The sequence below is a fragment of the Schistocerca americana genome, chromosome 7, assembly GCF_021461395.2.
Source record: "Schistocerca americana isolate TAMUIC-IGC-003095 chromosome 7, iqSchAmer2.1, whole genome shotgun sequence".
Classification (NCBI taxonomy): domain Eukaryota; kingdom Metazoa; phylum Arthropoda; class Insecta; order Orthoptera; family Acrididae; genus Schistocerca; species Schistocerca americana.
In genome coordinates this window covers 381,291,918-381,318,270 of record NC_060125.1, presented here as the reverse complement: position 1 = coordinate 381,318,270, position 26,353 = coordinate 381,291,918, and the positions used below count along the sequence as shown (strand labels likewise).

The window sequence follows — 26,353 nt, the reverse complement described above, 5'->3', positions numbered from 1 at the left end:
ACAGAGAAATTATTTTGTAGAATGAAGAAACTGCTCTACAACTTACCATTTAATCGATATGGATGACACAGGAGATTCAATACAAGAGTCAGAATTTAACCCAGCTCCATGGACACTGGGACTTTATGAGGTAGGGACGCCACAGTGATACGTTCTAGGCCGAATGTTTTTGTCAGTGTACATCAGTAATTCCTCGGATGACATAAATGCCTCTTCTAAAGATTTGGAAAGTAATAGGAAGACTGACAAAGCTTAATATTGGGTAACACTGCCCATCTCCCAGAGAGATATCGAAAATTTTAAATTTTATGAGAGATAATATGTAAAAAGTTTCCTTGGAGTACCACATTCAGGGTCTTGTGTCAAAACTTAATACTGCATACATCACCTTACGATCACCTTACGAATTATCTCCACTGCCTCTAAAACTGCGAAAAGTATTCTTGGTTACAACGCTTACTTACGTGATATTGTGCTCTACAGTGCCACGTTTTGTGGCATCTTTCTGCATTTACAAACAGTATTTTTAGCCAAGAAAACGTTAGTCAGGCCGATAAGTGGCGTGAGTTCATTGAATTTCGGGCAGACACTTTTTCAAGGATTTCACAATATTAATTATGTTATCCCTGTACCTAAAGTCCCACTCGAAACTTTTGGTTAGTAGTGTGAATTCATTCAAAAAGATCAGCGGGATTCACTCGTCTTAGATTCTCCAACCTAATTTTAGAAGCTTCCTTGTGACACAAAGCTTTCATTCTGTCCACTATTTTCTCGTTGCTGTTTTGAGCTGTTCCGCGCAACATCTACTTTGTGTACATGCTTCTGTAAGCGTTTTGTGTTGGCGATGTTAATTCCTTAAGTTACTTGTGTAATTCTCTCACTTTTTGTTAAGACAGAATTATGACAAATGCCAAAGGGAACTAATAAAATGGTGATTTTAGGTACGCGAGAACTGTCCCTGATAAAGTTATGTGCTTGTTCTGTGCCAAGGCGAACGACGAGGGTTATTCTGAAAGTAAGGAACGATCGGTATCGAAATGGAAAATACAGTGAAAAATCTGGTGAAGCTTTGCACAGATGCGTTGGGTGCTGTGTCTAGTACTCCCTTCGATCGCATCATGTCGCTCTTTTCAGTTCTGAGCTCACAGGGAGAACGTAAAGATGGCTAGGAATTAGTGTCTGCCGCCAAGTTTGAGGGCCAGGCGAAGGATGTCGCCTGAAGCTATACAATCCACATAACATAACTGTCATGCAGTTCGTTCTATGCGACAATTCTCGGTCGCACTCTGCAGGGGTAATGAAGATGCTCCTGCAGCGTTTCCGATGGGAAGTGTTTCATCACCCACAATACAGCCCGTAATTGGCTGCCCCTAAGGTTCATCTCTGCTCAGATGTACCGCTGGCTATGAAGACAATATTTTGACACACAACGAGCTGCAGTTCAGAGAAGAAAATTGTTGAAAATCAATGGCGGCTATCTTCTTTAACGAGGGCACGAAAAAGTTGGTACAACGCTACTACAGATGTCTAAGTCTGAGTTGGGACTGTGTAGAGAAGTAGCTGGAAGGTGTAGCTAACCATTGCAAATAAAACAGTTTTGATTTTCACTGTGGTTCCCCTTTCGCAAACTATCGTTCCGTACTTTCCGAATAGCCCTCGTATTACAAGTTACACGGAAAACTACTTGGCACTCTCGGTCTCTTTAAGTTCTTTTCATTTCTCCTCAGCACTTGCGTCTGTGGCACCTGATATTTAGTTACCACCCCACGAAAGTCAATATCGACTTTGAGATTCCGTACCATCTCAGATGTGTTGAGGGAACATTTGGAAAACTGAGCGTAAGTACATTTGGTAAGTACACAGATCCATTGAACTTCCGAGTCTTTTGAATGCTTGCGGAACGTGGGTACCTTAAGTGTATCGCAATAAAGCTATTGAAATAATTCCGTCAGATGCCATAGACACTACTCAAACATTACTTCGCGTGACATCGCACGAACATTCCCTATTTGCAGGAGCCAATTTCCAGTTGTACTGTGGTTTAGGAGAGGCTACCATGTTGCACCTCAGACGGACGCTTAAACTGGTTCAAGATCGTTACTGACAAGTGGGAGACTAGCGCCCTTCACTGAGGAAGCGCTTCATCAAGGAATACCTCTGGCCAAGGACTGGAGACAATGCGGCGCACCTGAAAAGTTCAAAACAAGAGAGCAGAGTAAACCTCTGGAGGGAAAGAACACTACCACTGCTGGTCCCTCATATTTACTTGTGACCACTGAAATGAAAAGTTTGCAAGAGAAATTTTGCTACTCACTACAAACCCCCAAGTTACGTGAAGACGTTTGCCAGTGATCAGTTAATAGCATCTTAAATGTAGAGTTATAGTAGTAACAATTAATATTACTCCAGTTTGACCAGATTTTGCAGCTGTCTCCATTTCCTGAAAGACTTCATCTTCTATACAGTACGTTGAAGACAGCATAGATTGAAACATGTTTTCATTATTTTGGTTCAAATGGCTCTGAGCACTATGGGACTTAACATCTAGGTCATCAGTCCCCTAGAACTAGAACTACTTAAACCTAACTAACCTAAGGACGTCACACACATCGATGCCCGAGGCAGGATTAGAACCTGCGACCATAGCGGTGGCGCGGTTGCAGACTGAAGCGCCTAGAACCACTCGACCACACTGACCGGCTTCATTATTATGCCTTCACCTCATAAGTACTTCTTCTCAGTAGCGAAGTTTGCTTTATTAACTCAGAAATTTCCATACGATTCAGTCTTCTCAGCAGACATTTTATAGTCCTCCTGGTTTTGGAGATGCTGTGATGCGGCGGTCTTCTATGTCACTTTGTCAATACTCAAGCTCAGTGCGTATGTTCAGCACTACACGAAGTTCAAGCAGTGGCGATCATCCAGAATAGAGCATCTTACTCACGACTCGGAGGTACAGAGAAAGTTTCATGTTTCCGTACATTTTTTAACTTCCTGGGCCGTAACGCGACATAGGTCTTCAACTGGGATCAGCTAATTATTTAAGGTACCGACTGTTCCCGTACGGTTAGCTGAAGTAATTTGAAATCGCCATATCAGTGTGACTCGACGGCTCCGCTGAAAGAGTAACTGCGAGTAGTAATTGATATACAAATGATCAGGATTAAAGGGCACCATTTCATGGTTTGGACAACAATGTTTTGGTCTTGAATCGATTACAAAGCTTCAAGATGATTGGAGCTAGCCGAACATATCCTTCAGTTGGGCTTATTACGCAAGAGAATTTACATGTAAAGAAAGCGCTCCTGCGTGTACTCGGAATGTATTTCAGCGCACATGTTTATTTATGAAAATGCACATATATCATATGAGCGTGGGTGAAAACCAGAGGAACAACTTCACCACGGTTTTTCTATGCACGGAGAGTTTACTTGTTTAGTGCCGTGTGGGCTGCAGCAGCGACTTTGACAATGTGAAACGGACGCAGCTTCGACAACACTTTCTTCTTGGAGGTGACTGTCCAACAATTCTCTCGCCTAACACCGTCCATCTACAGGAGGGCCCATGCATCCCGAAAAACATGAAAACATTGGATTCAGAGAAGCTGTTGCACATGTTCCTCCCTGGCTGTTAATTCAACTAGCACTGTAAGTGAGGTCCACCCAAAGGGACGATAAAATAATATATACATACATATACAGGGTGAAGAAAAATTAGCGTACTTGGGCGTCGCAGCACGATTCCTCACATACTAACGATACAAAAATACCTCTCACAAAATTTCGTCCCACGCATATTTCAAATGGCTCTGAACACTATGGGACTTAACTTCTGAGGTCATCAGTCCCCTAGAACTTAGAACTACTTAAACCTAACTAACCTAAGGACATCACACACATCCATGCCCGAGGCAGGATTCGAACCTGCGACCGTAGCGGTCGCGCGGTTCCTGACTGTAGCGCCTAGAACCGCTCGGCCGGCAATGGACTTTAAAGATTGACAATTTGGCAACACTGTGATCACATGTACGGTAACCACCTCTGTCAGCATGTAACAGTAGTGCTGTGCAATTGGTGCGGTGGATAGCATTTTGAGATAGCGTGCAGGAAGTCAAGGATTCGATTCTGCGTCGAAGCGTATTTGTTTTTATTTGCTAAATGTAGTCTGCGTGGTACGGTGTCTGATGTCTTAATCGCCACACAGCGATTACAATGGGTCTTCTACAAAAAATTTGGAGCCGCGCGGTTTGAGGCGTCATGTCCCGGATTGCGTGGCCATTCCCGCCGGAGGTTCGAGTCCTCCCTCGGGCATGGGTGTTCGTGTTGTTCTTGGCATAAGTGTGTAAGTCTAGGGATCTATGACCTAAGCAGTTTGATCCCTTAGGAATTCACACACATTTGAAAATTTTTTGAAACATTTACACTTACGAACTACGAACACAGAAATGGAAGTACAATCGTTTTCAGTGACCATCTTTTAAAGAAGCCTTTTTCACGTCGTGGACGCGAATTGTGTCACTTCACTGCATCGACTAGACTCCGAACCTGTTTTCTGTTCACCCTCCCCCAATTGCCCGAAGATTACTACCAACTGTCATTCTTGCCACGTTCAGATCCATCACATTTCGTTGTGGCCTTACTTCATCAGTAAGGCTAGCAACATGATTTGCAAGTAATTTCCAAACATGTACTATGTAAACATCGGAAAACATGCAGCTTAAGGAGCGTTTATAGTAAAATATTAAACAGCAGACTAAAACTGGAAAATAAACACAAATAAGCCTCGACCCAGAATCCAGCCCTTGACCTCCTGTATGCTAACCCTAAACGCTTTACACTGCATCACCTGCACACCACCGCTTCTATATGCTGATAGAGGTAGTTACCGTTCATGTTATTACAGTGTTGCCACATTGCCAATCTTTAACGACCATTTACTCCCGGAAATATTCGAAGGGCGAAATCTCGTGAGACATTTTTGTATTACTAGTACTAATTTATGAGAAATCACACTCCGAAGTCCGAGTGCACTAAATTTTCCATTAATAGTGGCCGGGCCAAATATCTTACGAAATAAGCATCAAACGAAAAAACTACAAAGAACGAAACTCGTCTAGCTTAAAGGAGCAATCCAGATGGCGCTATGGTTGGTCCGCTAGATGGCGTTGCCATAGGTCAAACGGATATGAACTGCGTTTTTCTAAATAGGAACCCCCATTTTTTATTACATATTCGTGTAGTACGTAAGGAAATATGAATGTTTTAGTTGCACCACTTTTTTCGCTTTGTGACAGATGGCACTGTAATAGTCACAAACGTACAAGTACATGGTATCACGTAACATTCCGCCAGTGCGGACGGAAACTGCTTCGTGATACATTACCCATGTTAAAATGGACCGTTTACCAATTGCGGAAAAGGTGGATATCGTGTTGATGTATGGCTGTTGTGATCAAAATGCCCAAAGGGCGTGTGCTATGTATGCTTCTCGGTATCCTGGACGACATCACCCAAGTGTCCGGACGGTTCGCCGCATAGTTACTTTATTTAAGGAAACAGAAAGTGTTCAGCCACATGTGAAACGTCAACCACGATCTGTAACAAATGCTGATGCCCAGGTAGGTGTTTTAGCTGCTGTCGCGGCTAATCCGCACTCTAGTAGCAGACAAACTGCGCGAGAATCGGGAATCTCTATGCACCAGGAATTGCATGGCGACGACTTTGAACGTCGTGTACAGTTCTGCCACTGGGCACAGGAGAAATTACGGGACGATGACAGATTTTTCGCACGCGTTCTATTTAGTGACGAAGCGTCATTCACCAACAGCGGTAACGTAAACCGGCATAATATGCACTATTGGGCAACGGAAGATCCACGCTGGCTGCGACAAGTGGAACATCAGCGACCTTGGTGGGTTAATGTATGGTGCGGCATTATGAGAGGAAGGATAATTGGCCATTTCATTGATGGCAATCTATATGCTGATTTCCTACGTAATGTTCTACCGATGTTATTACAAGATTTTTCACTGCATGACAGAATGGCGATGTACTTCCAACATGATGGATGTCCGGCACATAGCTCGCGTGCGGTTGAGGCGGTATTGAATAGCATATTTCATGACGGGTGGATTGGTCGTCGAAGCACTATGCCATGGCCCGCACGTTCACCGGATCTGACGTCCCCGGATTTCTTTCTGTGGGGAGAGATGAACGATATTTGCTATGGTGATCCACCGACAACGCCTGACAACATGCGTCAGCGCATTGTCAATGCATGTGCGAACATCACGGAAGGCGAACTACTCGCTGTTGAGAGGAATGTCGTTACACGTATTGCCAAATGCATTGAGGTTGACGGACATAATTTTGAGCATTTATTGCATTTATGTGGTATTTACAAGGTAATCACGCTGTAACAGCATTCGTTCTCAGAAATGATAAGTTCACAAAGGTACATGTCTCACATAGGAACAACCGAAATAAAATGTTCAAACGTAGCTACGTTCTGTATTTTAATTTAAAAAACCTACCTGTTATCAACTGTTTGTGTAAAATTGTGAGCCAAATGTTTGTGACTATTACAGTGCCATCTATCGCAAAGAGAAAAAAGTGGTCCAGCTGAAACATTCATATTTCTTTACATATTACAAGAATATGTAATAAAAAATGGGGGTTTCTATTAAAAAAAAAACGCAGTTGATATCCATTTGACCTATGTCAGTGCCATCTAGCGGGCCAACCATAGCGCATGTGGTTTCCCCCTTCAAGCTAGATAAGTTTCGTTCTTTGTAGTTTTTTCGTTTGACGCTTATTTCATGAGATATTTGGCCCGGTCACGATCAGTGGACCACCCTGTATATATCTCGGTAACTGAGATACTGTTTCTCAGGCCTAGTGTATGTAACCCGCTTCCGTAACTGAATAGTCAGTACATGAGAGGAGCTCCATGATTGAGAAGTAGCCGCTACAAGGTCTGAAATGCCGGCAAAACGGCCGAGAGAGGCGGCGTGCTAGCCATATTTGCCTCCATACTGTAACCACACGACGCCGCATAGCAGTGGATGACACGGCGGCTGGTATACAGCCCATGGAACTTCAGTGCCTGGACGAGAAGTTCACTCAATATCATAGTCCAGTTCTGTGCTGATGAACTTAAGCATTTATACCGAAGTGCAGATGTCACGTGAACTACATTTGTCCACTTTCGCCATTCTCATGTCGTGAGCTAACGCTCTACCCTTCGCAAGTTGTATTCCAGTCATTCAGAGAAAACAAGATCAGGATCAACACCAATCTGTGCATATTGTGGACACATCGTCATGTCACCGTATAATTTGAACCTACAACTGGAAGCATTCGGTGACTCACCTGTACTGCAATCAGGACCTTAGGTGGCCACACATTATTCTTTCAGCTAAATCGTTAAAATTCGTTTCTGACTTGTTTGCAAAAGAATCTGATCCATGGCTAATACACAGGGCGTCCCATTTGCCTTGACCACCCTAACCAGCTGTTTGCCCAGATTCAAATTACTAAATGTTTCAAGCAAATGTTCATTAGCCGTCAGGGGGACATTAGTCAGCATGATTGCCTTCGTTGTAACTTTGGTTTTACAAAGATATTAACAGGAGTGTGAATTTTTAAAGTGGCATCCATTATCTTTTGATTCGGTAGTTGATTTCCTCTCCTAAAAACCTACTCAAAAATGTATCACAGTGTACCATTCATTGAAACACAACGTTATTAATTACATAGCACAACACTGATGTCCCAGCGCTTACTGCAGGTACTCCGGGTAATGGAACACATCCACGTTATGACGTTGACAGAGGACAAATGTAAACATAAGCAGAATGCACACTCGTCGTTCCGTCAACCATCGTCAGTTGAAGAGTTGTGTGAGTAGAATGTACACCAACGGAGAGAAAGTAGAAATGTTACTCATCTATGGGGACTGTAAGTTAGCAGAACAGTAATTGCAATACTGTTTTCTTATGTACGGGTACATTTAGTACAGTAGATTAGTCGTTTTAAATACTGTTGTGCAGAGTAGGCATACAGTATAGGCTGTCCTTATGACAAACTGTATCGACATAACGTTCCTTTTATTGTTGTTGTTGTTGTTGTTGAAGGTAGGCGAAATGCTATGAAGGCAGCGGAACTGTACAGAGAGCAATATCCTGACAAGAACCCACCTTCCCGACGGATGTTTTCTCGTCTTATCGCGACGCTTCAGGAAACTGGAAGTTACAAAGCACGACAACGCAACTGTCGCAGCACTCGCACAGACGAAGCTGCCGAAGTTACTGTTCTGCTTCCGTTGCTATGAATCCACATGTGAGCGCAAGACAGCTTAAACACGAGATTGGCATTCCTAAAACTAGTGTACATCGTATTCTCGTATTCTTACACATTACCGGTTCCATCATTACCATGTACACCTACATCAAGAATTGCATAGGAATGATTTCCAGAATCGTGTACAGTTCTGTCACTGGGCACAGCAGCAAATCCTCGCCAACCCGAACTTCTTCTCTAATGTTCTATTTACCGATGAATGTTCCTTCTCACATAAAGGACAGGTAAACACAAAGGAACGTGTATTATTGGTCCTGCGACAACCCACGATGGCAGAGACAGTTGGAACATCGGCGTCAATGGAGAGTTAACGTCTGGTGTGGGATGCTTATTTCATCAGTGGTAGTCTAAACGGCACAGCGTATGCCAACTTCCTCAGACGAATTCTTCCTCCTCTTCTGGATGAAGTGCCGTTAAGAACCAGAATGCTTCTACGGTATCAACACGATGGACGTCCAACACCTAATGCTTGTGTGAACGTCGCGTTCTGAACCGAAGGTATCCTGCCAAATGGATTGGTCGAGGAGCAACAGTTACGTGCCCCGCTAGGTCTCCTGATTTAAATCCTCTGGACTTTTTTCTATGGGGATGCATTAAAGAGGTCGTCTATCGCGATATTCCAAGAACTCCAGAGGAAGAGCAGGAACATATCGTGCTTTTCTTGTAATTCTCTTCAGCAGCACCTATGAATGTTTTGCTCCTGGGCAATGGTACAGGAGAGTCAAAGTCAATTTTGTGTAATGTTTTTCCTTGGTTTTCAGTTGTTTTCTGACAAGTCCAGCAAGTGGACGAGTTTTTGATCCTGGACTCAGTGTTGTGTTATGTAATTAATAACGTTGTGTTTCAGTGAATGGTACATTGTGTTACATTTTTAGTAGGTCTTTAGGAGAGGAAATGAATTACCGAACAGAAAATACATGACGCCATTTAAAAAAGGCATACCGCTGTTCATATCTTTGTATATAACAAAGCTACAACCAGGGCAATCACGCTGATGTCCCTCTGACGGCTAAAGAACATTTGCTTGAAACATATTGTAGCTTGCATCTGGTCAAACAGTTGCATAGGGTGGTCAAGATACCCTATATATGCAGGGTGGTTAGGAAAGCTTTTAAGGGTGTTACAGGGTAGGTTTTGCTGAAAAATAACTGTTACGAAGCAAATTCGATACGTTGTCCCGTTTAGGACCTAATTAGCACATGTACAGATACAATTAGTTTTAGCTGTTCTCCTAGCTTAGATGACCGTGTACGAGACTGCTCTGCCGTTGGTTTGGATTTGATCGTTACTACCGTTCCATATCAAATTTTTCCGTCTCTCTCTTGTTCAGTTTGAGGAAACCAAATAAAGAACACATTTGGTAATACCATCCCTCTGTGTCTGTCACGCTGATTTTATGTGGGAGTCAGAAGAGTCTGATAAACCTGTAAGACTGTGGCAGGGGAGATCGTGCTCAGAAACAGTTGTTAACCAAAAAATTCGATACGTTGCTTCTTTCCAGAGCTACTTAGCATTGAAGTTAGCCAATAATGTCGTTATGTGAGGAAATCTGAGCAACTGAGACCACTAACATGTGCTAATGTATACACTTCTATGGGTCTATAAGTAATCATTTGTTCAAATGCTCATTACCAAATGGAATGTACCTCTTTCAGCAGTGATAAATTTAATTTGGGTGAGCTAAAGGTACGTTGTTCTGCTTGAGGAAAACAAACGAGGAACACTTTTGGCGACACTGTGTCTGGCAAGCTTCAATCTGCGCGCGTGACTACCTGATTGGCTAACTTCAAAGTTAAATAACTCGGAAATGGCGTAACGTATCGAATTTTTTCCTAACAACAATTTCTCAGCAGCATCTCCCCTGCAACACTCCAACACTCTTACCATCCTACATATACAATTAACTAATCTCTGTTGTGTTATTCTTTCATTTGCATATAAATGTGTGTTTTGTGTGTGTGTGTGTGTGTGTGTGTGTGTGTGTGTGCGTGTGTGTGTGTGTGTGCCCATGTTTTGTGTGTGTTTCTGTGCGTGATAATATCTGCAAACCTATATCTAACCTTCTGACAAATGTACATGGTGTACTGCTACTGTAGTTGAAAAATTTATTTCGGATCTGTTGCAACAAGTTATGACTGCGTTTTCTTGTAACATTTTGACATATAGCTCTTGTAGGAAGGATAGTAAAGAAAAGATTGAAAAAATGTTCAGCTTTCATGTCTATTATATTTTGATTGCACAGTTTATGGAAAAGTAAGGAGATACAAGATAAATATACCATACAAAAATAACACAGAGGATAGATTAGGCTGTCAAAAGCATAGTATATGACATCTTCATAAGAAATAGATGTTCTACACAAATTTATGTACCTGGATCAATGCTGTTGAAGAATGAATATTGGCCATATTAATAAATAATTTATCTCAATTACTACTTAATCTACTTATTATGTTTATGCACAACCACTGAAACAATTTAATTAGTACTTGTATAGTTGTAGTTATTGTATCATGTTAGGAACATTTGTAATGTATGTAGACTTAAACATAACGACACAAAATATTACGTACTATGAAAGAAATATAACTGGAAATTTATTTTTAAGTATTTGTGCTAGTGTTCAAATTTATGAGAAAAATATTTAATCATTTAAATTGTGTGCAAACATCATTAGAAAAAATGAAAGTGAATGTAATAATTGGTTGAAAATACAAGAAATACAGTCATGTTTTAAGTTCAGTAGTATTAATATTTTAAAATACCAGGCTTTTAAATATGATGTAGATAGTGGGTATAATAATCAGAAAATTTTACCATTGAGAAATATCGTTAAGTAAAAACACACATTTCCAAAAATGTGTGTCAAATAAATATTTTCATCTGGTGAACATTGACCATTACTTTCAGCATTTACTGAACCCTACTACCTATAGGCATTGTTTCTCTCATTTAGGTCACAATAACAAATGAAGCACAGTAGCACATAAATATGGATTATGATGGGTACATTACTTCTAAGCTCTGCTTTAACGTAACTGAAGGACCTCAACAATCTGATGGAACCAAATGCCACATTTGAAAACAAGCTAATCTAGTGGCACACATTCTTGCCTTTGTGAACAGTCTTTGTAAGCACTAAGCTATGCATGAATTTCAAGCTTATGAGGTGTTACAGGACCTAACCAATACTGAAGGACCTTAGTAAGTTTTTATACAATTGCAACATCTTCTTAATGAAGCACTTGAGAAAACTTGACTAGAATTTCACAAAAAGGTTTTGTAGACTTATTAGGGTAGCCTTGCAGAAACCTATTTTGACACTGGCAGTAATAAGGAACAGGTAGGTCCCTTCATACATGGATGTTGTTGCACTTTTCTTCGAGAGGAGTTGCTTCCTTTTCGATACCCGTCCACACTGGATTCAATGGGGAATCTGAAATCAGTAAAACACAGTGTATGGAATAGAACTCTCTTTTTCTAATTTTTATTAAATAACATATATGTATATTAGCTCTTAGGTAACTACTTCATCAGTGATTTACATAGTAAACTAATCACGAAATGATAGTTACAACACTGCATTACAAAACAGAAAGTTTGGTATTGGTCGTTATACTAGTCCATCCTATTTCAACTAAACTTCTAATACGCTTACTACCATCGTATATTTTAGTCACAGGTATTGTTCTTTATAATTTGAAATGCTTCGATGAACAATATATTAAAGGAAACTGACAAAAACCACAGGCGCTTTATTTTGGGAAATGCAACAGACATCACATAAGGGGTTCAGAAAGTTAAGGAACGTATATGGTAAAGCACAAAAAGCACTGTGACTCTAAACTTGTCAACTACTGGTGCTGAAGCTGTAAAGCAATGCCCAGTGGAAATAGAATGCGAACTTCGAGAAGAAACGGTATGGAATTATCGCCACTCTCCGTTGAAAAACTGACACTGTTTTGAAATACATCCATTAGAAATTTGAAAATAATTCTCAGATGTAATAAGTCATAATAGAAGTAGCTTACTGTTACACTGGCACACTCGCGAGAAATTGTACGAAAGAAAATAGCATAAAAATTGGGCTCATGTGATAGTCCCTCCAAGACGAAATTTTCCATTTAACTAGTTAATAACGGACGAAATCACAGTCGAAGTAAATGTGAAGTGCCCAACTTTTTCACCCCAAAATTCTTTTGATCACTTAAAGATGATGATGATAGTCATCTATTTTCACTTGGAAAAACAGTGACCATGAATCAAAAAGCAATGCGTCATTGCTACGTCAGTAATAACTAAAGGCATCAGCTTTGTCTTCCTTTTAATAGGGCAATGGTATTTTTACCATGAAAATAGCAAATATGATGAGGCTAATTTAGTGATGTAGCTCTCTTGTAAATCTAACAAGAACTGCTACAAAACTGCACAAAAGCCCTATGTTCCATGTCACTCGGTTATTTCTTGGCCGGAAAAAGTAGCATAGCTCCACTAAAATATTTGATGCTTGTATTTCGGTTATTCATGAAGAGAATGGGTTCCTCTATATTTCACTGTTCGCTGTTCGTCTGGCTGGAACCAGTTTTAATTTGTCTTTATAGAGTCAGCGTTGTCATGACAATACGAACCCAAACCACAACCACTTAGTATCCACATAGTATGCTCATGTGTAACAAACAGTCCAGTCAGCCCGCATCTCGTGGTCGTGCGGTAGCGTTCTCGCTTCCCACGCCCGGGTTCCCGGGTTCGATTCCCGGCGGGGTCTGGGATTTTCTCTGCCTCGTGATGGCCGGGTGTTGTGTGCTGTCCTTAGGTTAGTTAGGTTTAAGTAGTTCGAAGTTCTAGGGGACTGATGACCACAGATGTGAAGTCCCATAGTGCTCAGAGCCATTTGAACCATTTTGAACCAGTCCAGTCACGCATCATTTGCAACCCTGATCCACCGGGTGGTCTGGACTACCGTGAGAGATCATTTTATGAGAAGTTGGCCAGGATGCGACATGATCCGCAAACCACGTGACACGTGTTTTATTATTTAAATATTTATTTTCTTTTCCCTTTAAGTTTCTTAGGCAGAGTCTGACACAGGCCAAATGCCACAAATGAAAACGTTGATGCAAGTATAATACGTGCCATATTAATATGAAATTACAAATACTACAATTCTAAAAATGGCTGTCTCGCAGTTTCAGCAGAGGAATCACACAGCCAACCGGTTAGAAATAACTGTTTGGTACATTGATCTAGGTTTCGACACTTCTAAGGATGTCTTCATCAGAAGGAAATTTTAAGAAACCTTAAAGTTACATTGCGAGAAAGCAATGGTCAAAGTTTTGAGCAGATATGCTCAAGTAAAAAAATTTAAGTTAAACACATTCAAGGCTTTGGTACATGTGCCTAAGAACAATATCAGACTGATGTTGTTCCTAGCAAGGCATACATGCTAAAGGCTGCTGACAGGAAGTTATCTGCTGTGGCGAAGAGAAAGGGAACTTCCTGTGTACTTCCCCCCACCCCCTCCCGCCGACAGAAGATGCCGTATGCCGTACTGTACTCGGTACCATTGCTACTCCACGGAATTTCTGATATCTAGTTCTATGTCATGCAACTCTATACACCCTAGACGAGAGTGTTGTACCCTGGAACATTTTTCTGACACTTGCTTCTAATCTGAACTGTAACAGACGTTTAATATATTGTCTTTTTCAATTTATAAAGGATAGCATTTACTTTTGTGTGCTGCTAAAAATTTACTCTGGAAAAGTAAAACTTTTTCAAATGTGAAAAAATATTTTAGATGTCATGTACGTAGGACAAATATTCCATTGAAACTTAAAAGTGTTGCAAATCGAGAATATCTTCTCGTTGCTGTATTTAATAGTCTTCCCATTACATTGATCCTCCAATACAACGCAATAATGAGTAATTGAAAGGAAAGTACTATCAAAAACAAGTTACAAGTTAAATACACTTCAAATAGAGGTTAATGGAAAGTAATTCAAATTTTTATTGCCGGACAAGTAAAATTGATTAGATCATTAAAGAAACCCAGTTCATTTGCAAATAGCATACGTTCCATAGTAGCATTCCTCCTTCCTTTTCTAAATGCAAGAGGGTGCAAGACCGACGAAGTATTAGAAAATAGTTCACATATTTTATAACTTTTGCTTGGGTTGGGAATGTACAAGAAAATTAATTATTAAAGTAATTTACGCGATCCCTTTATAAAAGGAGAGAATACCAAAGGACAGATGTTGTTGTTGCTGTGGTCTTCAGTCCTGAGACTGGTTTGGTGCAGCTCTCCATGCTACTCTATCCTGTGCAAGCTTCTTCATCTCCCAGTACCTACTGCAATCTACATCCTTCTGAATCTGCTTAGTGTATTCATCTCTTGGTCTCCCTCTACGATTTTTACCCTCCACGCTGCCCTCCAGTACTAAATTGGTGATCCCTTGATGCCTCAGAACATGTCCTACCAACCGATCCCTTCTTCTAGTCAAGTTGTGCCACAAACTCATCTTCTCCCCAGTTCTGTTCAATACCTAATCTTCAGCATTCTTCTGTAGCACCACATTTCGAAAGCTTCCATTCTCTTCTTGTCTAAACTATTTATCGTCCATGTTTCACTTCCATACATGGCTACACTCCATGTTTCACTTCCGTTCATAACTACACTCCATACAAATACTTTCAGAAACGACTTCCTGACACTTAAATCAATACTCGATGTTAACAAATTTCTCTTTTTCTTTTTCAGAAACGCTTTCCTTGCCATTGCCAGTCTACATTTTATATCCTCTGTACTTCGACCATCATCAGTTATTTTGCTCCCCAAATAGCAAAACTAGTGTGTAACCTATAACCACGGCGATATCTAACTAAAACTTGTGCGTTAATGAGCATTTCGCTCTGATTTAAGTATATGGCCGAAAGAGACAGCCTTCCAGGAATTGTGAAACGAATCCTTTCGTCCAGGACCTTGTTCCACGAACGGTGCAGATTTGCCACGAGATGAAATTCACCGGCGTTTATTGTGCTGAATGAGGCCAAGCTGATCAGGCCTAAGCACTGTAGTGCAGTCGTAGGGAAACCCCGTAGGAGCTGTTTGTGCCCAGAGAGTTGTAGCAGTGTTAAATATGGCGGACTTAAGATAGGCCATAAAGGGAAACATTTACGAATACTACTTAATTCTATAGTAATTCAGGGAATAAAGCCACAATAATTTTAATCTACCATCTTTCTTAAATTTTCATGGTGATCCCAATAAAAATTGAACATTGATTTTATCTATATTAGCTTGGGATTTACTGTTAAAGTGAAATTAAAAAGTTTTGTAACAAAGACCTGAATACTAAAATCTGAACGCTTTGGTCGATCTTAGCGATCGGCATTTCATATAAAAGCGAATCATTAAAAGACAGATATTGTAAATATCAACTTTGTAACTTTGTTTAAAAGATATAGTAAATTTAAATCATCAGCATTTTCAGTTAAGCATCAGATCATCATTTCCTCCACAAAAAACACATTGAACGATAACAGCATGACATCTTACTGAATCATTAGGTAATAAAATATTTGTTGTTAAGTTTAGAACGTAATAGTTCCTATTGCTCTTTATTTATTTATCAGAAAGCACATTAGTGCAAGGCTACTGGCCGTGACATTCAAAGTTAAGAAGGAAATTTTATTGGTTTTTATGTAAAAGAATATAACGTTTATTGTGTAATAGATATTATTGTTAGTTTATTTAGAACGTGAAAGTTGTCAAGCTTTGATTAGTTAAATATGTTAAAATGTAAAATAAGCTGTAGCAAATCAGGTGGACTGTTTCAGGGAAGGGAACTGCACTAGTCAGTTGAGCGACGATGTTCGGCACGCGGGAGACGCGGCCGGAGACGGGTAGTTCGGCTGGAGACACCAAAGTGCACAGTTGTGGTCCACACACCAAAGGGTACAGTTCGGACTGAGACGCGAAAGCGGACAGTCGGTCTTTAGGTACTAAGAAAATTCCGCATTGTGCGGTATCGCGGGACTTAGACTCAGCGGTGAGCAGCAGCGCGCCTGGTGTGAGCTCTAACTTTTCGCGTAGATAACTTGTATTTCGCGATGAGATTGTGAATGATCGAACTGTGCCAAATGGATATGCGCTCACGTGTCACTCTAAATACGACCACTTTCGCTATTAGTTTGCTTTCTGAATAAACATTATTCTAACCAAATCGCAACTGTGTGGCCACATCATTTATGGGTCGTTAATTTAGCTCCCAATATTATTATTACTGTTACTATATGTCACTTTAACCTTGTATGTTTCATGCAATTCCGCAAATTTGCCATCAGCCAGACACTTTAACCAAAGGGTCAAAAGTGTCTAATTTAGGGCGTGTAATGCGACATGTGCGGTTCAACCACAAGACGAGTTGGAGCCAAGACATTTCAACGAAGAGGAATTGCATGTGAGCACGAACCTTTTTGGGATGTTAGCACGAAAACTCATACCATTTTAACAAGTTAGTAAACTTCCATACGGAACATCGTAACGTCAAACGCAAGACAAGAAAAGCAACAACAAGAAGAGTTTTGGATGCCAGATGGCTGTATCTACAACGCAGTCCTTAAGGTGATTCTAAAATCCCTTTCCGATATTTGTTACTACTGGTGTTACTGTGATATACGAGCATGTGTTGTGCGCAGCATTTTTTAACATTTTGAGTTCTACAAATTAGAGCTGTATAGAATATTACAGCTATTTCGAAGGTATTTTTAATTCTTCACTTATAGAATTCTATGGAAAATGAAATTCTGTATAGGCTACTCTGGTAGCGCTATCGACAGCTTATAGGAGTCGATGACCTCGTTTCATTGACCTAACTGGTAGCTAGTGAATCGTTTGAGTCGCCCGAACTAATGTAGATTAGATCTTTCAGGCTGACATTTGGAAACTGTCGAAGACGGGCTGCTCATCAATAGTGTAAAGATTGTGATCGCACCTGTGGCGTTTTTGCCTATAAGCTGTCGATAGCTCTACTAGAGTAGCCTATACAGAATTTCATTTTCCATAGAATTCTATAAGTGAAGAATTAAAAATACCTTCGAAATAGCTGTAATATTCTATACAGCTCTAATTTGTAGAACTCAAAATATTAAAAAATGCTGCGCACAGCACATGCTCGTATATCACAGTAACACCAGTAGTAACAAATATCGGAAAGGGATTTTAGAATCACCTGAAGGACTGCGTTGTAGGAACAGCCATCTGTCCCGTTGAAACACCAACCAAGAAACAACGTGTGTTACCAAGTATACTATTCTTTTCTACTATACTTCTGAGTGTCAGAAGCAAAAATATCTTCCTCAAATTTTCTGGACTTTTGATAGTTCATAGTTCAGTTCGCCGACCATGGTGTACTGACCCTTCTTGCAAGGCTCGTCCTCGAAGTCCACGATGAGCGCCGCCTTCTCCGGCTCCTGGTGGTGGCGGCGCAGGAAGGAGCCGCGGTAGCAGAAGAAGAGGGCGAACAGCGCCACCACCGCCTTCAGTGCCGCCCCCACGATCGGGCCGGCCACGCCCTGTAGCCAGACGCCGCCTCCGGCCCCAATTCCGCCTACTCCGCCTCCAGCTGACAGCCCCTCAACCCCCAGCCTGCCGGTGTCCACCACCAGCGGCCGGCTGCGACTCACCGACTCGGAGCGTGAAACCAGCTCCACCTGAAACATCGGGTTTTAGATACGGCTCTGTAACTTGTCTCATGGAAACACTTTGAAAGCTGCCTGTTATTCACACTTTCTTTTTTGACCACAAAGTCTTTCTTTTTCTTAAATCCCGAGTTTATCTTTCCAATGCTTTCCATTTTAATGCAATGGTCAGCTTCGATTGGTCGAAATTAGCTCATTGAGTGATCTTTTTGTGTCTCCATTGATGCATTACATACCTTCGGAGGCCGGTTTTGACCCTCAGCTAATGTGAAAGGTTCAGGAACGTGAAACCACGAGATCAAAATGTCAGTACAAATTTGAAAACTGAATAAATCACGGAATAATGTAGATAGAGAGGTACAAATTGACACACATGCTTGGAATGACATGGTGTTTTATTAGAACCAAAAAAATACAAACGTTCAAAAAATGTCCGACAGATGGCGCTTCATCTGATCAGAATAGCAATAATTATCATAACAAAGTAAGACAACGCAAAGATGATGTTCTTTACAGGAAATGCTCAATATGTCCACCATCATTCCTCAACAATAGCTGTAGTCGAGGAATAATGTTGTGAACAGCACTGTAAAGCATGTCCGGAGTTATGGTGAGGCATTGGCGTCGATGTTGCCTTTCACCATCCCTAGAGATGTCGGTCGATCACGATACACTTGCGACTTCAGGTAACCCCAAAGCCAATAATCTCACGGACTTAGGTCTGGAGACCTGGGAGGCTAGGCATGACGAAAGTGGCGGCTGAGCACACGATCATCACCAAACAACGCGCGCAAGAGATCTTTCACGCGTCTACCAATACTTTTTTTTTTGTTCTAATAAAACCCCATGTCATTCCAAGCATGTGTGCCAATTTTTACCTCTCTATCTACATTATTCCGTGGTTTATTAAGTTTTCATATACTGACTTTTTGATCGCCCGGTAGTTTCGGATGAGCTTCCGGCGTTCCGTTCGTTGTCTCCGGTTTGGGAGGCAGTCCAGTCTGATTTGTTTCCTGGAGTTGGTGTTACGCGGTTTATAGTTTCCGCTGGGATGATGTACGGGTGACATATTTCCATTACTTTCTACGATGTCTAATAGGTATAGGTGAATTCAGGTTAATTGTTGGATATTTTTATCGATTCCGCTGTGACAGTTTTAGAGTCGTTCAAAGTAAGTGTACGGTCCGTAGCACGCACATACCCAGATCATGCGATACTTGTTGGAGGCGACTTTAACCTACCGAGTATAGACTTGGACGTATGTACATTTATCAAATGGTTCAAATGGCTCTGAGCACAATGGTACTTAACATCTGAGATCATCAGTCCCCTAGAACGTAGAACTACTTAAACCTAACTAACCTAAGGACACCACACACATCCATGCCCGAGGCAGGATTCCAACAGCGACCGTAGCGGTCGCACGGTTCCAGACTGAAGCGCCTAGAACTGCTCGGCCACACCAGCCGGCTGTACATTTGTCGCATGCAGTACAGATAGGCTTGTGAAGTAATTTTGGAGACGTTTTCCGAAAACCGTCTTTAACAACCATTTCGACAGATGACACGCAGTGCGTATATCTTAAACCTTGTAGTTACAGATAAGTCAAACCTTACCGACAGCACCAGTACAGCGGCAGCGATTTATAATCATGATGTCATCACAGGTACTATAGCTACTGAAGCTAATAAGTAAGTCAAGAAGGCAAGGAGAGTGTTTCAGCTAGAAAAATCAGATAAGCAGATGTTAGCATCTCCCTTAGACAGTGAACTAACATCGTTTAGTTCCGGTATGATGGAAGTAGAAGAATTATGGGCAAAAGAAGAACTTCTGTGAAGTTTGGAAGGTAGGAGACGAGATACTGGCAGAAGTAAAGCTGTGAGGACGGGACATGAGTCGTGCTTGGGTAGTTCAGATGGTAGAGCACTTGCCCGCGAATGGCAAAGGTCCCGAGTTCGAGTCTCGGTCCGCCAGGAAGTTTCATGTTTCAATTATGGGCAAAGTTTAAACAGACTGTGAATCGTCATACCTTAGCAAAAGATCAGGCCGAGAAACAAAGAAAATTCTGGTCCTATGTAAAATCGGTGAGCGGATCTAAGGTTTCCATCCAGTCACTCGTTGACCAATCTGTTGTGGCCGTAGGGGATACGGAAACGAGAGCTGGAGTTCCAAATTTCGCATTTAAGAAACCACTCACGCAAAAGACTCGTACAAACATACCGTCGTTTGGCCGTCACTCAGACTCCCGTTCGGACAACATAGTAATAGACATCCCTGGCGAAGAGAAGCAGCTGAAAGAGTTGAAAAGAAATAAATCGCAAGGTCCGGATGCAACCCCAGTTCGGTCTTACAAAGCACTCCATGGCACTGGACCCTTACTTAGCTTGCATTTATCGCGAATCTCTCACCCAGCGCAAAATCCCAAGCGAATGGAAAAAGCACAAGTGACTCCTGTCTATCCAGGATAAAAGAAAGGAGCCGCAGGATTACAGACCAATATCCTTAAAACCGGTTTGCTGCAGAATTGTTTCACATATTTTGAGTTCGAATATAAAAAAAGTCCTTCAAACTGGTAAGCTTCTGTGCAAACACCAGCATTGCTTTAGAAAGCATCGCTCATGCAAAACTCAGCATGTCCTTTCCTTAAAAAATATACTGCGAACTATGGACGAAATGTGACAGGAAGATTCCATATATCTAGATTTCCAAAAAACGTTTGACACGTTGCCCCACTGCAGACTGTTAACGAAGGTAGGAGCATATGGAATAGGTTCCTAACATGTGAGTGGTTCGAAGAGCTCTTAAGTAATAGAATCCAGTACGTTGTCCTCGGCGGCGAGTGTTCTTCAGAGAGAAGGTATCGTCAGGATGTTTGACAGAAATGTTATTATTTTCTATGTACATAAATCATCTCGCGTACGGGGTGGACAGCAGTCTGTGATTGTTTTCTTGCCATGCCGTGGTGAATGGGAAAGCGTCGACGTTCAGTGACTGTAGGAGGATACAAGACGACAGACAAAATTTGTAGTTGGTGTGATGAATGGCAGCTAGCTCTAAACGTAGAAAAATGTAAGTTAATGCAGATGAGTAGGAAAAATAAACGCGAAAAATTTCGAATACAGGATTGACATATTCACATCGTTTAAATACCTGGGCGTAACGTTCCAAGGCGATATGGAATGGAAAGAACACGTGAGGATTGTGATAGGGAAGGCGAATGGTCGGTTTCGGTTTGTTGAGAGACTTTCGGAAAAGAATGGTTCTGCCGCAACGCACGTTAGTGCGACCCGTGCTTGTATACTGCTAGAGTGTTTGCGGCCCACGCCAGGTCGGATACAAGGGATACGTGGAAGCAGTTCAGAGGCGAACTACTAGATTCGTTACAGGTAGGTTCTCTCCACCCTTGAGTGTTGCGGAGATGCAGTGCGAACACTACTGAGAAAATTTAGTGAACCTGCATTTAATGGTGATTGAAGATCGATTCTGCTCCCGTCAACGTACTTCTCCCTTATGGACCACGGAGTCGTTTCACGTTCACTCTCTCTATTTGCGAATGGAATATGGAAGGAAATGACAAGTGGCATAGCGTACCCTCCGCCAGGCACCATACAGTGCCCTGCGATGAACATTTGCAGATGTAGATGTGTAGGTTTTTTTCAGTTGTGCTTGCTAAATATTTATACAGTTGTCTTGCAATCACTCCACATAGAGAACTTCCAATGGTATCCTGCCGCTTGAGGAATCGGAGGTTAACATATCGCTCACTTTTAGTGATATGGAAGATGATTATACGACGGTGAGTCAAATGAAAACCTTAAATACTTTTTTAAATATTATTTATCGTGCAGAAGTGGTACAAAGCTGTATCACTTTTCACATAATCTCTCCTACGCTCAATGCAAGTCCTCCAGCGCTTACAAAGTGCATAAATTCCTTTAGAAAAAAACTCTTTTGGTGGTCCGCGCAAACATGCATGGACCGCGTGGAGTGCCTCTTCATCAAAACGGAACTTCTTTCCTCCCATTGCGTCTTTGAGTGGTCCAAACATATGGAAATTACTTGGGGAAAGGTCTGGTGAGTATGGTGGATGAGGAAGACTCTCAAAATGCAGGTCTGTGATTGTTGCAACTGTTGTACGGGCGGTGTGGGGCCTTGCATTGTCATGTTGCAAAAGGACACCTGCTGACAGCAATCCACGTCGCTGTGATTTGATAGCAGGCCGCAGATGATTTTTTAGGAGATCTGTGTATGAGGCTCAGATGACAGTGGTCCCTCTAGGCATGTAATGCTCCAAAATGACGCCTTTTTCGTCCCAAAAGAGAGTCAGTATAACCTTCCCTGCTGATGGTTCTGTTCGAAACATCTTTGGTTTTGGTGATGAGGAATGGCGCCATTCCTTGCTCGCTCTCTTCGTTTCTGGTTGCTGGAAGTGAACCCAGGTTTCATTCCCAGTAACGATTCTTGCAAGGAAGCCATCACCTTCTCGTTCAAAGAGCCGAAGAAGTTCTTCACAAGCATCAACACGTTCTCTCATTCCAGGAGTCAGCTGCCGTGGCACCCATCTTGCAGACACTTTGTGAAACTGGAGCACATCACGCACAATGTGGTGTGCTGACCCATGACTAATCTGTAAACATGCTGCAATTTCATTCAGTGTCACTCAGCGGTTTTCCTTCACTATGGCTTCAACTGCTGCAATGTTCTGTGGAGTCACAACTCGTTGTGCCTGACCTGGACGAGGTGCATCTTCCACAGAAGTCACACCATTTGCGAACTTCCTACTCCATTTGTAGACTTGCTGCTGTGACAGACATGCATCACCGTTTTGAACCTTCATTCGTCGATGAATTTCAATAGGTTTCACACCTTCAATACGCAAAAACCGAATAACAGAATGCTGTTCTTCCCTGGTGCATGTCGCAAGTGGAACGGCCATTTTTATACTCATCCTGGGACGGTATATGTGCATCTGAACTATGCTGCCACCTACAGGAAATTCTGCACACTGTTTGTAACACCAATTTAAGGTTTTCATTTGACTCACCGTCGTAGGATCGAGTAATATCTTCCCAATCCATCGCTTGTTATCCTCTCCTGCATTATAAGTGTTTTACTGTTTTTCTAGAAGTCATGTGTTGATAATTTGTGATTTAGTTACTCTTTTAGAGAAACTTATTGTGTGTTACCTACATTGAGAACACGTGTGAATTTTGTGAATCATATAAATTTAGTGATTACAGATATGACGGATCAACCTCATAATACATCTTTGGTTATAAGCTAAAATCATACATATTATTTAATTTTTGGACATGTGTCATTCTGCGACACATTCCACCGTCGTCAGCCCCCCCCCCCCCCCTACTGGTAAAATGCTGTTTAGCTTACTGTCATCACAGGGGAAAGAAATGAAACTCGGTGACCACAGATCAGTTCATGCATGAAGGGCCCGCTAAATGCAATACATCAAAAAACTACTGACCGGTCGGATTTAAATAAACTGGTACAAACACACGGCTAACGGTGGAATCATCAATTCTCTTATGCTAATCATCGGAAGTAGGAAATGGATGTACAATAGTTTGATTTAATTTCTTACACAATTATTTCACCTCAGTTCCCATATTCTATGAGTTTACACATAAGATAAAAAGTACCTTACTCCACGTTGACTGTACAGATTATAGACTGCATAGATTTCGTATTGCTTCACCGTCCGTCCACAGTAGAACCTCGTCATCCTATCAGTTGAGCAATGATACGCGAAGCAAAGGATAAACACTGTACTGAAGAAGACATCCAAGGAGTACGTTGTAATGACTTGTATACACGTCAGATGTATTACATCACAGCACGTTCTCATTCTGTTCTGTTGGCTGCATTCTTCTTTTTGTTTCGGTGACTGTTCTGCTAATGCCTTCTGATATAGATTTAGGATTCTGGGGAAATAAGATAATAACGCCGTTCCCCTAATGTGAGGTCGAACTTAGAACGTGATAATCCTGAACAGAAGGCCACCCAGTCTAATATTTACACAAAAGTGTAGGTAGCTCTGAGAAGCAGTACATCAGTTTAGCGTTGTCACGAATCTGATGCAACGAAAAATGATTTCTCTATTATCAGTATTGTTTTAATTTAATATCAACAGGACGAACAACGGTCGATGGATCAACCCTCATGTTTCCTTGTTTAGAGCTAAATGGTAATGGCTGCAGTTATTTTTATGGTGCAACTTTTGTAGAGGTCAACCATTCGTAATGCGCTTGTGTCTCCTTTATTGTGCAGACTGAAGAAAGTCTACTTGCCCCTCACAGCAATTTAGGCACTTTTTATAGCGTCTTCTGATTTATACTCTTAATTTCGGACCGTAAAGGCCATTGGTGGTGGCATTTTTTCCTATTTTTTTCTCCATACTCTTATAGCTGTCCTTATTTTACCAAAAAACTACAACTATTCGCAAATAAGTTCTGTCTCGTGATAGTTTTGCGAATTTTGTGTTCGTATCCAAGAACTTGGCAACACAAATTTATAGTTTGCACATTGTAATCGTAGTACACAACTTTCTAGAAATTAAATAATAATATTCAGCAGATCCATTTACATATGGGAGACTGCTGGGAATAGAGATGGTCAAACTTGATATGACAAGAAAATTTTTGTCTAATAGTACCAAATCGCCTTCGGTACAATCCAATGCTCACCTGTTTGGGTGCAGTTAAACGACTTTCAGACAGCACGTAAAACAGAGGGTATTCACTGACTCTTCGCCATAGATCCGCAAGCTATTAGGTAAGTAATTTTCGGAAAACAGCAGCCAGTGCTTTCATTAAAGTAAAACTTGTAGCAAAAGGCAAGAACTGGAATAACTGTATGTGAAAAAATTGCCAGCGACATTCTGCTGTTTAACTTTTATATACAAACGAATCATTATAGTGGGATAATTACGTCGGTCCCACGGAAAAGGAAAGGAAAACACAGGGAGTTATTTAACTGAAACTCATATCGGTTTTACAAGTTACTGAGGTTAACTTCCACGTGGAATACAGTAATACCAAATGCATGCAGTGGGAAGCAACAACAAGGGAAGGTCTGGAGACCAGGTGGCTTGCAGGCAAAAGGGCCTTTGTCATGGTCGCAGTCACGACTTTGGTGATGAAAAACACGTCTTCGATAAATTCAAAACATTTGATGGAATATTCTGCACTAATTCAGGAGGATTAAATCAATCACTTTTTTCCGACTAGGTCAGCGAAAAGAGATCATCGACTGCTATAAGCTGCTAATACAGTAGCTCCACTAGATGAGACTTAGAGCTGTGAGGAATATGGAATCATGTCCTGTCAATAACCTGCTTCACAGAAGACACAACTATCCTAATGATGGCCTTACTGACTGGACATGTATCTTTCCTTTTATCTTATTACGTGTTCATGGATACTGAAGTTTTTATTTGTGTTAAATTAAAAGGAAGGGCAGCGTTGGCCGTAATATTGATGTTTTATTGATAGCTGAATCGAATGTCGATCACATGGTGATCATCTTCAGTGCTGTACAAATTAAACTCAGATACTGGTATCAAATTATCAATAACCGAAACTGAGAAGCGATCACAAGTGTGATAACTGAAGATTATCACCATGTGATCAACAATCGATTCTGCTATCAATAAAACATCAATATTACGGCCAACGCTGACCTTGCTTTTAATTTAACTTATATGGTCGTTGTGCACACAGCATTTCATGGAGTCGCCAATCAATTTTTATTTATGTATATCACAGACAGAACAACGTGACTAGTACATTGACAAGTAAAAAAAAAATTGCGTTTTAATAGGCCTAATGCAGAAATTTTATGCATGTCCATTTTCGTGAAAAAAATTGTATTCATGTCGTTGGCGATCCAAATTAAGCCGGCAACTGCGGCTGGGGAGGGCTGAGAGCGCAAAATCACAATAACCAGGTCGTCCCAAGTGCTCAGAGCACTGTCCCTACTGACGTTGGATATCCCATTGGCGCGCATGCCAGTGTTAGCTGCCTCCTGCCGTGTGACGACGACTTAAGGCAAAATGATGCTTTCAGGACAAATAAATGAATGTTGGGTATCACTTGGTTAGAGATGGGGACTCTATAGTGGATGTGTAAAGGTTTCCCACCGAAACCTGTGCAGCATAGTCGAAACAACTGTGGCAACATGTGGGCTCGATGTCTCTCCATGCCCTTTCCATATTTTTGGAGCGCTGAAGAATAACATTCGTAGCTACGAGCTTCGTGGCTCACCGACCCAGGACGTCA

At 41.4% G+C, this 26,353-nt stretch overlaps 1 protein-coding gene across 1 annotated transcript in view; it reads right to left on the bottom strand.

Moving 5' to 3' along the window:
* Positions 1 to 10,731: 10,731 nt before the first annotated feature.
* LOC124622021 overlaps positions 10,732 to 26,353 on the bottom strand; it is a 271,005-nt gene continuing 255,383 nt past the window's right edge. Inside the window, exons 7-8 of the mRNA XM_047147575.1 lie at positions 17,777 to 18,071; positions 10,732 to 11,796 (exon numbers count right to left, since the gene is read on the bottom strand). Coding sequence (XP_047003531.1) covers positions 11,714 to 11,796; positions 17,777 to 18,071 — 378 coding nt within the window. The 3' untranslated portion in view covers positions 10,732 to 11,713. The remainder of the gene's footprint in view (positions 11,797 to 17,776; positions 18,072 to 26,353) is intronic.